The following is a 16,151-nucleotide window of genomic DNA, read 5'->3' as shown; positions in this document are numbered from 1 at the left end:
GACGACTCAAATTAATTTTATATGTATATCTCGTCAGATATCTTTTAGTTGATACCGGAGAGATAAAGGTGGTAGAGCCCTTTATGGTTCGTACATACGTCCGTTCATACTTTTCTAAGGCATTCCAGCTTAGTCCCCAGGGGTAGCGACGCATCTGTGGCCGACCTCAAGTAGGAATATCTAATCCTATCTGGGGTTGATTACAGATGTCAATGGACGGCAGTAGCCACTTACCATGAATAGACTGCATGCTCGTCTGCTACACCTATATTGTAAAAAAGAGAAAATCCAATCCATTACCATGACCACGAAAATTTATATTTACAGAAAAATGTTAACTTACGGATTGCAGAACAGAAACGCTTTATCGCACGCCACCAGCACTACAGTAGTTATGATGTTTAACTAAATTACACATGTCATCTCAGATGGATTAACGCTCAAACAGACATGTTTAACTTCAGATAACAACTCTGTGAAGAGCACTCAGGGATTAACCGATTTAAACGTTAGGAAAACTCTACTACGATGTGTACGTACGGTATGATTGAGATAAAAGGACTAACTAAACAATTATAAATGTAGTATAAATACCAGAATTGTTCAATTTGATTACTACAAAGTATCTTAGTAAAGATACTACAAAGTTAGTATTGCCTTATGTTTAGAACTTAATCATGCCATTAGCCTACGTCATTCAAAACTTGCTACAGTTAATTAATTTATCATTAACCGACTTTTGGTAATTATTATTGATTTAGGAGGTCTGTAGGTCCCACATCGAAAAAGATGGATTTACGTTTGGCTGTATTTTTTATATAAAAGATATTTTCATTGTCGATTTTTGAAACGATGTTTTCTTTTACTGATATTTTTTACAAGTAATGAAAACACATTCTATGAACAAGAACTCAAGGTATGATTCATGAAAAGGTGTAAAATAAAAAAAATCTATTTTAAAAATATACAATACAATAGGGCATATCAATGTGTATTAACATTTAACATTATTATATCACCAATAACATTATTCTTATACGACCTTCCAATAATACATCTTATCAGTGAATTTACCTATTATCTCCTTTGTAATAATACATTTATTTAAATTTTATTTTTGGCGGACGTAAACACCTTATAATCTGCAGGTAAAATTAATATCATTGGAAATTTGTTAATTACGTTCCTATATTACATAAAGATATTTACAGAAAATATTCAATTATATTTACATTTACATATAAACATTTACATACATTTACATTTACATATAAATGTAAAAAGAAACAGACTAAAACTAGTGGTGCTCCCCGTCATACTTTAATTCTAAGAAAAACGTTAATGAGGCGTATGGTGTATTTATTTAACATAATGTCAAGTTTATTGCATTACATTTGCTTGCATTTATCAAGACATGAATGAGGTCATTTTCATTTCGTCTTTTTAGACCTTTATGTGTAATATTCACTTTATATCCATGATCCTGGCCTATAAGAGTAAAATAAACAACGAGGTACAACAATATGTTTCTTTACTAAGTGGTGTAGTGCTGTAATATGTATAAATGCAGTTGCTAGACAAGAAATAATTCGATAGGTACAAGTATAAAAAACTAAATGTTGCATGAACTGCAACACTTTTTCATTATTATAATATCGTTAAATTGGCATGCACAAAAAAACGCATAAACAAATATATTATATTTACAGATGTGACAGGATTTGCTAAAGAAACGCCTTTCAGATTGTCATAGCAAATGCAAATAAGAATTTGTGGTTGTTCTTGCGTTTGCTGCCTATTTTAGAATAGCTTGGTACTGCCTGAAAATGGCGATGTGAAAGTAATAACTATCTATTACTGATTACTTTATACCAGTATGTCACCCTAAAGCATCGATGGATAAATTAAAATACGTGCCGTCCATTTCAGAAAATCGTAATATTTATAATATGTACAAAAATTACCATACTAGATACTATAATATATTAAACACTAAAAGGTAAAATTACATCGTTACTTCCTACATCGATTCACTCAAAGAGCAATGTGGGATACATTGCTCTTAAATCTAAACTTAGTAGTGAAACAGAACTTACAATCATTTTCAAGTAGACATCACTTGGAAAAAATAAATTTTATCTTATAACAACATCGATAAAATTTAACTATTCCTTGGTTACATTTTATCGTACTATAGCTGTAACGAATTGTACAGTGAATTGTTGATCATTGACAATTAAGGAAATTCTTCTAAAATTGTAAACATGCATGAATCGTGGTCACGACAAAAGTAGGTACTCGTACTGTGGATTAAACGCTTCTTATCTTGGGTACCAGTAAGATAACAAATTATATGAATTACACAGCGATATTAAAAAAATCATAAATATAATTTCGAGTTGATCCAATTTAATCCTTGAAACTTGTGACGATGACCAAAGCTGCCAGTCTTTATATAAACCTGTAGTATATTATTTCATAGCTTATATACAATATTATATTTATGTATACGGGCTTGATGAAATGACTTAGCTTGGGCAAACGGCTTTAATGAGCTTTATTTACGTGTATGTGTGAAGTATTTTTTACATACATACGAGTATATTCTTACAAGCATAAAACATTTTTGACGATTGCTGCCTATGAAAAATTTATTGTTTATTAAATATAGAACTATTATAGTTAAACAAATATGTATGGACGGATAATGATGCAACGTACATACTACTATGGTTTGTCATATGAAATCGCATCCACACATTCATAAATAAATGTAACAATTATTAACGAAATTTCTATACATTGTATTGAGGTTATACACATTTAGTCACAGAGTTCGCCTGCTCGAATCTTGTCACACACACAGACTCACATACATTCGTACATAATAGAAAAAGATAGAGAGGGAGAAAGTCTCATGAAGAGGGTATCCTTACGTGTCCATATCTAGCACAACTATCACAAGCCGCGTTAAGAAAGTGCCTATCACACACAACAGACGGTAGACTAGTCGACTATGATGTCGGTCGTGGTGTGTGCGGTGCGCGGCGCAGTGTCGAGGGTCTCCGCCTGCTGCACGGTGTCCGGCAGCCGCACGTCCAGCGTCTCCGGCGTCAGCAGCATCAGCAGCCCCGACGCCGCCGCCATCACGCCGAAGATCAGGTACGGGAGGGACTCCATGTACGCCATCTGGAATCACCGGGTATACAATTTAGATTTTGCACGTTTCGATCCTGAAGTTCAGTCTTTATACAATACTCCAAGTGTTCCTACTTCAGTCTACTTAATGATATTTTCTTGTTTTACTCACAATATTACTCTACTTCTGAAGTAATATTTGATCGGAAACTAACTCTACCTCAATTATCCGAAATTGGTCATAGATGCATTTATACTGCTGAAGACTAAATTGTGTCTGCTACAAGTAGACATACAAATCAAACCAAGTGTACAGCTCTTATTTGCTTAATACAGCAACAATAAATACAGCAGACTACATATTAACCTTAAAAGAGAAACAATGACTACAACCGCAACTACATATTCCACAAGACAGTAAGAACCAGCAAGGGTGTCTGCGGCGCAGTGGTGGAGCCCACGCGGCCGACCACGGAGCACACGCCCAGCATGGAGTGGCGCAGCGGCGTGGGGAACAGCTCGATGGTGTAGATGTAGATGGACGCGAACACCATGCTGATCGACAGCTTGCCCACCATAGTCAGCAATATCACGATCGCCGCTATTAGTGTATCGCGTTAGTTACGAGTATCTGGATATTGATCAACTACTACTTACTACTACAACTACTCCGTTATTAGCAACTACCAATTAATAATTATTTCATGATTTGGATAGTTTAGACACTATGCTGTACAACCGATTTTGATTCAATATTCGATTATTCAATAGGTGCTTATCACTAATTATCACTTATCTCAGTTCTTGGGGTAATTTTAAATCTAGCGTATAAAGCCCGCCCTATACTATCTGTGAAGTATGCTTCAAGTTTGATTTAGATTTTTGCCTTCTACTTTTACATTTATCTAAAATTTACCTTAGTTTACACCGCGTATGTATTCACATTCCATGTTACTTACAGACATAACACTGAACACACTGGCGGTAATTCTGCAACGAGTCTTTTCCTTAATACGAGTTTTCGTTCTAAAAACTTATAGAAATAAAACTGGACTTTCTTCCAATATTTCTTATATCTTTTGTTATATACATATATCCTATCCACTTACCAGTAGTGGTGTCTGTGGCGCAACCACCTGCCCTATCCGGCCGCACACGGAGCACACCGCCACGAGGCTGTGCCGCAGGGTGGTGGGGTACAGCTCCGACGTGTATATGTAGATGCTGCTGAACGCCATGCTGATGCACAGCTTGCCCAGCAAGTTGAGCGTCGTCTGCAGCCACTGCAGGTCTACAATACAATCGCAATCTACTCACTACTTGCTACATACTAATTCAAGTGCGCTGGTTTATAAAGAACTACGTACGTGATCAAAATTTTTAAGGTTCAAAAAATCAGACGTTGCATAAAATCTATTGAAGTACTACCACTAAACATTGCAAAAGTTTTTACGTACGCAACAACGCTTCAAATTGTAATTTAAAAAAATCTACTCTTCAATAAAATCTGACATGAGATTCAAATACATATAAATAAGTAAATGAAACGCAATATTAATTCTAATAAAACTACCAATACATGTTCTAATATAGAAGTACTTACGTTGAGGAATGAATGGAAGGCTCACGAGCGATATCCCGCAGATGAAGAAAGCAGTCATGATGGAGCTCTTCCTGCCGAATCTGTTGAGTGTTAGTGCGCTAGCGCAGTAACCTGGAATTTCGACTAGAGACGTTAGGATATAGTTCACATAACTGTTCCCCGCGAGGGACACTGAGTTTATTGAGAGTCCGTAATAGATAAACGTCACTGTTATCCACCAAAAGGAACATATACACAACCTAGATATCATCACCTTCGATCTAATTACTTGCATCACGACCGAAGGAGATTTACCGTCATCTTCCGCCACCTTTGATTTTGAATCCTCCGTCTTTGGATCTTCATCTGTTAATTTCTTAATAGTTTCTGGTGACAATTTCTTGTTATTGAAAGATGCTACCTTGAAAATAATTCTCGCTGCTTCCTTCTTTTTTCCTTTGCTGAGTAACCATCGCACGCTCTCCTCTATGAGGAAATAGTACAATACGAATATGAAGGAGGGTGCGTAGAGGACCCTGGTGAGGGTGCGCCACTCCGGGATCGCCCACGCTATGAGGGCGACGACGGCCTGGCCTACGGCGAAGGTGCAGGATATAATGTTGCCACCGATGACTCTCCTATTCAGACCCACCATTTCCAGAGCTGTGAATAAAAATACCAATCGAATCTTTAATTTTTTTTAAATAAAATTAGAATTACATTAAATTGTTTCATATTAAGTATATACTTACTTTAGTATTAAAATATTTTCTACCAATTAATTCCAGATGTTGGTGAAATTTGAAGTAGGTGCTACATAAGTTAAGAAGATAAGTAAGCAATCAAGAAGCGAATCTTCCTAGCCCATTCAACTTAATCATCAACCCATTATTGTCCCCCTACTGGACATGGCACTCACTTAGAATGAAATTTCCATTGTTTCAATTTTGTTACTATTTGACTCACTCCCTTAAGTATTCGTTTTTCCTATTCTTATTCGTAAATGTAGATGGAATAAATGTAACATATTATAGTTGATATACGTCAGGAAAATGGCTTTAGGCATACCAAGAATAAATCCAGAGCTATACACGCCGGCACCGACCGTGGCGTCGAAGAACTCCAGCGTCATGTAAGTGGCATAGCTCTGCGAGAAGGAGCGCGCCAGCCCCACCACCGCCGGCGCCACCGCCGTCAGGATGAAGGCCACGCGACGACCGAACCTGGGGGATAGGCCTTCTTACTACAGGTAGATTTGGAGGTGGTAAAACTCTATGGTTCGACTCAAAAGGTACCCCCGTCACATCTATTTTGTTTAATAAAAGCTGTGTTTTAAGCACTGCTCTCTGCCTATTTGAAGGGTGTGGTCTAAAGATTTCAAACTTTAGTATTAGATGGTAGTAAAACACCGGCGGCCGACTTTAAGTAGGACTTCAATATTATTTGTGGTTTGAGTACAGTATGTGTATTGTGTGACACCATAAATGTAAAAATAGTAATTAAAGTCGCTTATAATTATAATGACACTAGTGGTGCACGCGGCTTCACCCGCATTTTAAAGACATAATATGACATACATAAAACGGAAGATTTGTACCTGCATTGGATCAATGCATTGGAATTACAGTGGCGCCATCTGTCGAAAATTGGTCTTACCAACTCCCAAACCCTCGTGGGCTCTTGGACTACAACTTTGCTAAAGATCATCACTTGATCAAATGCATAGTTTCCGATTCTATAACTACTTACGAATTAAAAAATAATTAAAAAAAATCTTTTCCCACGGACTAAATTGTGAATCTAAACCATTCTCAAGTCCCCTTGAACACACACAACAAATTTAATCAAAATCAGTCCAGTCGTTTAGGAGGATTTCAGTGACATACACACGCACATAAGAAATATAATATAAAGATGACATATATAACATTCTTCAACGAACGTAATAAAACGAGACGTTATTTTTCAATGAAAATAAAACACCTACTCAAAAGTGTATACTTACGTATCAGAAATGTATGCTGTAAGAGGCAGAGCTAGGAACAGGCCAGCACTATGGATGGTGCCGACCAGCGTGCGCTTCCACTCCTGGCAGGCCAGCCCAAACTGTAACCAATACGTAAAGGTTGTTATATCTTTGAAACGAAGCTATAACAATCACGTAGATATGTACGTACGTATGTACGTATAAATTGATTTATACGATTAAAAATTTACAAATACAAAAATATATTAGCATTTGGTCGGCAAAGTTATAAGTAGTACGTCATTCTGATATTCTTTTTTTTTTGTATTTTTACCATTCATTATAATTGTACTCTTTTTACAGACTTCGAAAAAGGATTGAACTGTAGGTACATATTTTAATGAAAGTAGTTTTGCTCGGTAAAAATAAGACTGAAAATGAACCTATTGGTATGACGACCCCCATGGTGAAACGGTCGCTATACCGGTGTGACACGCAGAGGGTCCAGGGTCCGCTACCCCTGAGGACTAAGCTGGAACGCCTCAGAAAAGTCTGTCTCCCTTACCACACCCTTCAAACCGGAACACAGCAGCGCCTAACACTGCTGTTATTAGGTAAAAATAGGTGTGGCGGTGGCCGCTGGAGTCGAACCACAAAGGGTTCTACCACCATCAGATGTGTTCATGGCATCGCAACACAGGAAATCCTACTGAGAGTGTAGACAGCGTCTAACCTCAGACACGATGCTATTATTATGCTGGTAAATCCAGGCCTGGCAGCGCTTCGTCTCGGTGGGGTGGAAGGAGGCCTGCTGGCAGGAGTCTGCGACGGGGCGTAGGCGCTCGCAGCGGCCGCCGCCGTCCGGGAACGCCCAGCCGCCCCAGCCGTTCGTCGCGAATTGCGGCGGGGACGCCTCGCATTCTGGGACCTGGCATCTGGAACGAACATTGGGAACACTTTAAACTTCAAACCACCACCTTAATACAGAAAATATTTAATATATTTTTTTACAAGTATAGTGGGCTCCAGTTTCGATTCCCGGACAGACAAATAAGTAAATGATGACATTAGATTCTGCATTTGAGTCTTTGCGCTTGTCCATACATGATATAGAAAAAATACTGTGGGGCTATGACTGAAAAAAGGGTTAAAAAGTTATTAATATATAGCATTGCAAAATAATTACCTACTTTGTACACATTACTACACATATATTCAAGCATATGTTACGAAAATTGTGACTACTGAGAACATATTCAAAGGCAACTTTGTAATCGCGAACAAAATGACTAACAATAGAAAAAAAGACACTTATAAGAAACTTAATGTGTACTGCGTGATAGGAACCAACTGATAATACAAATCCATTGTTGCAAAGTATCCAACTTTAAAATAAATCCTCATCACTTGCTTGAACGTTGAAGGAAAATATCGTTGGAAAACCTGACGCCTGACAGTTTAAAAAAGTTATCAAGGGTATTTACATCCGCACTGGCCAGGTGGCGTAAACCACTCTTACTCTTAGAGAAGAACCGTACCTATCAGTTTGATATTAACGCGTTGAAGATGATCTAACCATATAAGAGCTACATTTGCTAAATAACGCCTGATACTATTATAATAATATAATCAATCTAGCGGATTGCACCCTTACATGGTCAAACATGGCAATAGAAACTCAACAGATCATAACATTTACCTACCCATTAGGAAAGCTCCATGCCTTATTTACAGCGTATCGTAATCTAAAGAATTAAAATAGCTTTCGATAGACCTCATCAATAGTAGGTATTCGTTTATTTTGTTTAAGACGTTCTATGAATAGGTTATTGTTAAAATCAATATAAAAAGTGACATTCTATTTTTCCACGTCCATTATTGCTACAAATAAAAACATCAAGAAAAACAGCCACATCAAAACATAGATCTGAATATCTTGTAATGAAGCATCAAACTACCTATAAATAGACCAATAAAGAGGCAATTTAGACTTTGTAGTTCTGATCAATAAGATAATAATTCACACTCATTCAAAGACTGATCACAATACAAAAGAGATGCGATGTGCAACAGGAAAAAACAGATTGGCATCTTCAATATCATATTAATACCTACTGATTTTTCCTTGCCGAAACATTGGAGTACCAATTCATAACTAAAGAATATTATAAGTACTTAATAAGATTATGCGCAAATCCAGTAACATGCAGTTCTTGTATAATATTGCGATTAGTAGATCTAGATCTAGTAGTTATCGCGTAACGTAGACCATCTCCCAGATATCAAATCAAATAAAAAAAAAAACAAAATAGGTTCTTTACAGAGCATTTTTTGAAAAACATAATATCGTATCATTATAACAAGGAAACTCAATTTTAAAATTTAAAAACCTTCGACTCTAACGGAAAAAAATATAGACTTCGTCATACCTAATTTAATTTGGATAAAAAGTAATCTAAACAACAAATATTTGGTACAGACATTTAATATGAAGATTATCTTGTTTGTAACTAGCGATTCCACAATACCCAATCACAGAACGAATTATCTTACAACAAGTGTTATTATATGAACTAGAGACATCCTGCTCTAGCGAGGATCAAGCTGGTGCATTAAAGGAACTTCCATATTACGGATGTCACTTGCTTCCTTGCTTCACACCTGACATGTAGTAATTGGGTCAGGGTTTTAGTTAGTGGCGTGTTTCTCATAAAGCGTAACTTCTATAAGTAGGTACACTTTTTCATCTGAGATAAATATAAGTTTTTTAAAATGAAAGTTCACATATTAATAAATTATATACGAGTAGGTCTACTGTATTTACCTCCGTTATTTTAAAATACAAATTCTTTTCGTAAATAAAATAAATATAGTTCAAAAAACTAAAAAACATTTCAACATTCATTTACGGAACAGTAAATAGTATATTTGTGGAAAAAGTGTGGGGTGCTTTTCGAAAACTGGGAAGTAGAGCACCCCACGCTTTTTTTCACAATTATACTATCTACTGTTCCTTAATTGATTCCTAGATTGAAATTTATTTTCTACTTTTTAGTTGAGTTTATCATAAAAGCGTGCTTTTTAGTTTTTTGAACTATATTTATTTTATTAATTTTTAGTATTTGTTGTTATAGCGAACATCATTATGCATCGTCTGTAAAAAAACCAAGTGTCTATCTATTACCTTTTAAGAGATAAAGCGCTGTGACTCACGAACAGACAGCGGAGGGTTTCGTTTTACCCTTTGAGTACGGAATCCTAAAAATCATTCTACAAGATGGCATTATAGATATGTTTCAGAACATTTGAGTTATAGGGAAATAACATTATTATTTTTCAAAACTAAAAATCAATCTAGTAACTTTGCGTGAACTTTTTCTAAGGCTCTCTCTCTCGAAAATCGTAATCCCGACGATGTTGATAAGGACAATGGTACAGAATTATTAAAATCGTGTATTGTCATCGGTTTTTGATAAATTTTCAAAATTTTGAATTACCCTGAACGTTCAAAGTGGATAGAAATCGGGTTCAAAGATTCCGTTACTCTGTTACATACATACATACAACCCAAGCTATTAAAAGCGTATTAAAAAAATAGGATGTTAAAAATAAATATTACCTACCTATTAAGTTTCAGTATGTATTAAGTTGTCACTGACAACTTACTAGATAAATACTTGACTATAACAAAAATGAAACAAGTCATTAATTATGTATGATTTCATTATCTACGAGGAAATATTATGTAAAAGAAGAAATAATGACAAAAACGTGATTGAGTACCAAGGGATACCGTCACGCGACAGATAACATCGGGAAATAAAAAATATGACGCTGAACGAGAACCGTCCTTCCTTAGGTACTTCCTGCTCATCATAATAGAAAATTCAATCGATTTTTTTTATAACATAAAAGTAAGAAAGAGCACGCAAAGTACCTGATGGTAAGTGGGTACCGTCATATATAATCAATATCAGATGGGAATGTAGGACTCTATATTATTCCTAACTGGCATTACAGACACATTGCTACTCTTGTAAACCAAGTTTGATAGCGTCGGATAAGTATGTCTCTCTTACCATGCCCTTCGAATAGGAACGCAACAATAAATTTTTTTGTGAAAATTAAGCAATCCTATTGGTAGATTTGACACACATCCCTAGATTAGTTACTTCGAATTACTCTACTGGAAGGGCACCTTTCGTTCGATTAATTGAATCTCTTCTGTTTACCTAAAGACAATATTATTTATTTATAAATAAATTCTTTTATCAATCTATGCACTTTTTATCAATTAGAACCGCATCAGAGTTTGTATAGTTTGCTAATTTTAGAGTTGAAATATTTTCCTGTTGACTATCTGTAACCTTCGAGTCACAAATTATATCAGCTGTGTACTTATATTGATAAATAATTATTTTCCTTGAAATTGTATCTAAGTCTTAATAAATTAAGTAGCGTACTTTGCTAAGTCATTTTTCTACACTTGTAAAAGTTATGTGTTATGTGTAGTCATGCTTTATTGCATATAAATTAGTTATTTCACGTTCAAACAATATTCTACGTACCTATTCAATTCAAAAAAATATTTTTCACTTAGCAAAAAATGCAAATAATATCAATTTGCACGTATAGCAATATCGCTGCCGGAGGATCCGGTTGAACATTAATAATCCTGGTAATCTTTCTAATTGATAATTAATATTATTGTATAATTTATCGACGATCTAAATCCTCGCGCGATGGCCACTGTGAAATAGGCATGCTACCGCCGAAATTGATATAATGTAATTTAGAAATTGATTACACATTTTTTTTGCATAGGAATTGACGTAAAGATCGAATTTAAGAAAGATTAAGAGATTAGGTAGGTACCTACATGCATTAATAATATTAATGTGTGAAATGTAAACAACAGATGTTGCATTGTTATCAATTTTTTTTTTTTTTTTTTTTTTTTTCCTTGTATAAAGTACCGAATGAATAATAAGGTACTTTATATTTATTACAATCTAGCCTACTATAAGACTAATGAGTAATTTTACGCTAACTTAAACTGCTAAATAATCATATAATGAAGGCGGCGTCCTCTGACACTGCACTTCTTTGTCTTATCACATAAAGGAGTAGACACATTGTTCTTGTGTTCTATAATGTTCACTTATCACTTCTTCACTAACACTACACTGTGTCATGTCACTAACTCAAACGGTTTAGTCCTTTTGAGTCTTCTCACTAAGTCCGTCGTATCGAGGAGCTGGATCGCCTCGATATTGACGTGATGGTGAAGTCTTTTTTGATGGCCTTCAGCATAAGTGCTAATCACTTTTTTAACAAGGTCTACTTGAAGGTCCCGATGTAGATCTTCGTTTCTTACATACCAAGGTGCATTTGCAATACCCCTAAGTACTTTATTTTGGAACGTTTGTATGATATTTAAATTACTTTTTTTGGTACAGCCCCAGAGTTGAATACCATATGTCCATACAGGCATTAGGACTTGTTTATATAGCAATATTTTATTGTATATAGACAGCGAGGAATGTTTCCCAAGCAGCCAATGCATAGCTCTGTATTTGAGCTCCAGCTCGTCACGTTTTTTCTTGACGTGAGCTCTCCAGCGCAGCTTCGCATCAAGGGTCATGCCAAGATATTTGGCTGTGTTTGCGTATGGAATGGGTGTGTTGTTAATATATATAGGTTGATAATTAGGATGCCTATTTGTAAAATCAATGTGCACTGATTTGGTTTCATTGAGTTTCATTCGCCACTTCTTCGTCCAATTGATTACTTTGTTGATAGCTACTTGGCAATTCTCCGCTGCTTCAGCGTGATCATTCCCTACAGCTATAATTGCAGTATCATCAGCAAAAGTTGCGAAGATGTTATTTTCTGTTTCTGGAATGTCACAGGTGTATAAGAGGTACAGGACCGGTCCCAATACACTGCCTTGTGGTACGCCAGCATTTATTTGCTTGAGATCTGAGTATGCTTCTCCTTGTCTCACTCGGAAAGCTCTGTTTGAAATATAAGATATTAATATTTCTGAGAATTGCTTTGGTAGCATTGCTCTTAGCTTCAATATCAAGCCTTCATGCCAAACTTTATCGAAGGCTTGCGCTACATCTAAAAATACTGCAGAGCAGATTTTCTTCTCTTCTAATGATTTTTCTATTGTACTAGAGATCCTATGAATCTGATCTATCGTGGAGTGTTTTTCTCTGAAACCAAACTGGTGATCTGGTATAAAGTTTTTATGTTCTAATATGGGTTTGAGTCGCTTTAACAAGAGCTTCTCAAAGACCTTAGACATTATAGGCAATAGGGAGATAGGCCTGTATGATGCAGCTTCATGTGGCGGTTTACCCGGTTTTGGTATCATTATTACTTCAGCTACCTTCCATAAGTCTGGAACATATTGAATTCTGAATGAAGCATTTATTAGGGAAGTTAACTTGATTACAGCTTTTCTAGGAAGGTTCTTCATAACCTCACCTGTAATCAGGTCGAATCCAGGAGCTTTTTTAGGATTAATGTTGCGTTGTATCTCTGTTGACACTTCCTTTGGGGTCACAAATTTAATATCTAGCTCTGTCTGCTCTATACAGTGACTACTATAATCACTATATTCTCCTTCATTTGGTTGGAAGATTTTTTCTAGATGAAGGGCAAAATGAGAAGCTTTTTGCATATCATCAATTATCCATTTTCCATACTTATCTTTAATTGGGGGAATTTGCTTGATAGGTCGTTTCAAACCTTTGGTTGCTTTCCACAGTGAGTAGTCTGTGCTGCGATCATTGTTTAAGCTTGATAAATAGGTTTTTAGGGTATCGTTATTAAATTGATTAATTTTTCTCCTAAGTGTTTTTGTGAGGTTGTTCAGATGTTTTTTGTCTTCGGGAGACCTCGTTTGGTGCCACCTTCTCCTTTGTCGCCGTTTTTCCTTTATAAGGACAAGTATTTCCCTTGTATACGTTGGACGTGTGACTCTCACTCTAGCTTGTGGTGTATTTTTCCAGGCTGAATGTTGGATAATTTTAACAAATCCACCCACTTCTTCGTCTATTTGTTCGGGAGTTTTAAGTGGAACGTGCAAGTTTATATTACGTGTGAGATCCACCTTAAAACTTTCCCAATCTGTATGCTTATTCACTAGGCCGAGCTGGCTATTTCGATGTACAAAGCTTTGATGCAGTGTTAGTATGATTGGCGAATGGTCCGAGCTCATATCGTATGAACCCTCAACGCTCATGAGACTTCCTGATATTTTTTTATATATAAAGAAATCTATCAGGTCAGGAACTTTATTAGGATCAGTTGGCCAGTATGTAGGTTGTCCTGTTGATATAACTTCACATTTCAAGTGTTTCAAGGCATTGAATAATTCTTTGCCTTTAGGAGTAGTTAACCTCGAACCCCAATAGACATTCTTGGCATTAAAATCACCACCCAAGATGAATTTTTCGTTAAATTTATTTAAAAATTGTATGTACTTCTCTTTTTTTATTGAATATCTAGGTGGGCAATAAATTGCTGCAATAGTTATATGGTAGTCCTTAGTTTCGACACCAATAGCCACTGATTGGATATCATGTTCTTCGTGTTTAAATTGTTCATAATGAAACAGATTATCTTTGATAATAACAGCACTTCCACCTCTAGCACAATTGTCTGGATGGATTGCGTGATATATTGCATATCCTTTGAATTTTATGTGTGACTGTGAGGTGAAATGTGTTTCCGAAATTAAGCAGATATCTATATTGTTATCAATTAAAGGAAATCTATAGTTACATGTATACCATTAGATACCGTTTTTTTTGTTTTCGAGGGGGAAACCTTCAAAAGGTTCCCGACGACGTGGGAGCGACGCCAGGTTACGTGGGATTTTTACCGCACTAAAACCACCCCGGTGGCCGTCCTTAGCGCTTGGTGGAGAACTCCGGGATCTCCGATGGAACACAACCGGAGTCCTCCGAGCGCGATGCCCCGGTCGGGCTCTGCCCTGGGGGGAGCACTTTACGCTCCTCCCGCACACCTGGTGTTTAAGATACACATATCGCCATCCTTCCCGGGGTTGCTCTCCGGACGGTTCGAGCTCCCACTCTTTTCGAACTCAGTTCGAACCCCGGAAGCTCCCTTTTAGTCGCCTCTTACGACAGGCAGGATATACCGTAGCCCTATTCTAGTCCCGACCATCAGATACCTAGATGGTATTTATTTTTAATAATACAAAGAAAAAAATATAGGAATCTTTTAAAGAACCTTTTGAAACGGGGAATTGGTTCTTGGACTTGTGAGAACTGCATTTCTTTGGAAAAATACTACTTAAAAGAAATTAACAACAACGTTTAAATATTTTTGTACAGTATGTGCTACATAACTTGTTCATACCATAGTAATTCTTTTTTAAGTACCTTCAATAATAATTGACAAGTTTTACTTAATTTAGTGTAATTATTCTAAGTGTTGGTGTTCTTAACACCATTAAGGATAATCATTGTGGGTCATCTTGTTGAAAATAACTAGGTATGTAACACATATACTTTCTAAATCAAATAAATAATCTTCATTTATTTATTTTTTATTATTTTTCTGAAAAATCCCTGCAAAGATTTTAGGCAAAAAGGCAAACATATGTCTAATTAGGTATCTACATTTTAAGTGCATTTTTAAACAATATTTAAAAAACTTTTACTAATAACGATTTTAATAAAGAAACAAACAAAAACAAACTTACCTATAATTGACTTCAGCCGCGGCGAAAATATACTGACTGTTGTATATAGCACTGAACATAATCGGCAGCAGAATGAAGCAGTAGGTCCGGATCTGGTAGCGGCCGAACTGCCCCAGCTCCACCAGAATGGCGTCCAGGTCCACGGGTTCTTTAGTCATGTTTGTGATCGAGCGGTGACCATCTGCGCAAACGTCGGAGCCACGCAGCGACCGACTACCATCTGATACGTCCACTATCGACTGTGCAATCTACGCTACGCCCGGCGTACTAAAGGGCCTGTGCGATCCACTTGGATTTCAGGGAGATAAGTATTCTTTGAAATTGACCAGTGCCGTATGGCCTTAGGATGGGGCAACAAAGCAGTCTAGGGCCCTCTTTAATTTCAGAATAAAAGGAATATTTTCTTCTATACAGTATAGATTGTTTGGAATAAACCGTAAAAGTTGCTGACCCGTCAAAGATCCAATACTTCTTTATGTCTATCGTGCATCTACCTTCCTTGTGAAGGCCTCGGGGAAGTACCACTGCTTCCCCACCCCAAAATCCAGCCCTCAAACATCTTAGAATACGAGTATATTATAATCGGCAAGTGGTCAATATCTAGATAAGAAATTATATATTCGTCAGGCCGTTGATCCCTTTATACGTCATCAAATCTAGGTGATCAACTCGGTGCGCTATAACGATGTGGTATCTATCAGATTAGTCGGGGTTTAAGACTC

General features: G+C 36.5%; 1 protein-coding gene across 1 annotated transcript; it reads right to left on the bottom strand.

The window, feature by feature from the left end:
* Positions 1–950: 950 nt before the first annotated feature.
* Positions 951–15,766, bottom strand: LOC140745091 (organic cation transporter protein). The gene is made up of 7 exons (XM_073076863.1): positions 15,430–15,766; positions 7,420–7,621; positions 6,726–6,826; positions 5,789–5,943; positions 4,742–5,383; positions 4,248–4,429; positions 951–3,189 (listed from the first exon to the last, which is right to left on the bottom strand). The coding sequence occupies exons 1-7, from the start codon at positions 15,585–15,587 to the stop codon at positions 3,007–3,009; spliced, it is 1,623 nt and encodes a 540-aa protein (XP_072932964.1). The 5' UTR covers positions 15,588–15,766; the 3' UTR covers positions 951–3,006.
* Positions 15,767–16,151: the final 385 nt, after the last annotated feature.

This window comes from Epargyreus clarus, unplaced genomic scaffold (genome assembly GCF_041222505.1).
Source record: "Epargyreus clarus isolate Ecla_fem2 unplaced genomic scaffold, WU_Ecla_fem_2.2 ptg000009l, whole genome shotgun sequence".
Taxonomy (NCBI): Eukaryota; Metazoa; Arthropoda; class Insecta; order Lepidoptera; family Hesperiidae; genus Epargyreus; species Epargyreus clarus.
Note: the sequence above shows the minus strand (reverse complement) of the source record. Positions and strands in the feature narration are given on the sequence as shown.

What these genes read in the sequence shown, in the direction of transcription:
- LOC140745091 (XM_073076863.1), bottom strand. Translation starts at nt 15,587, where the DNA reads ATGACTAAAGAACCCGTGGACCTGGACGCCATTCTGGTGGAGCTGGGG. An exon ending in ATAATAGCATCGTGTCTGAG is followed by an intron (nt 6,827 to 7,419) that starts GTTAGACGCTGT and finishes TATTGGTTACAG; the next exon opens with TTTGGGCTGGCCTGCCAGGA. An exon ending in TAGCTCTGGATTTATTCTTG is followed by an intron (nt 5,384 to 5,788) that starts GTATGCCTAAAG and finishes TTTTATTCACAG; the next exon opens with CTCTGGAAATGGTGGGTCTG.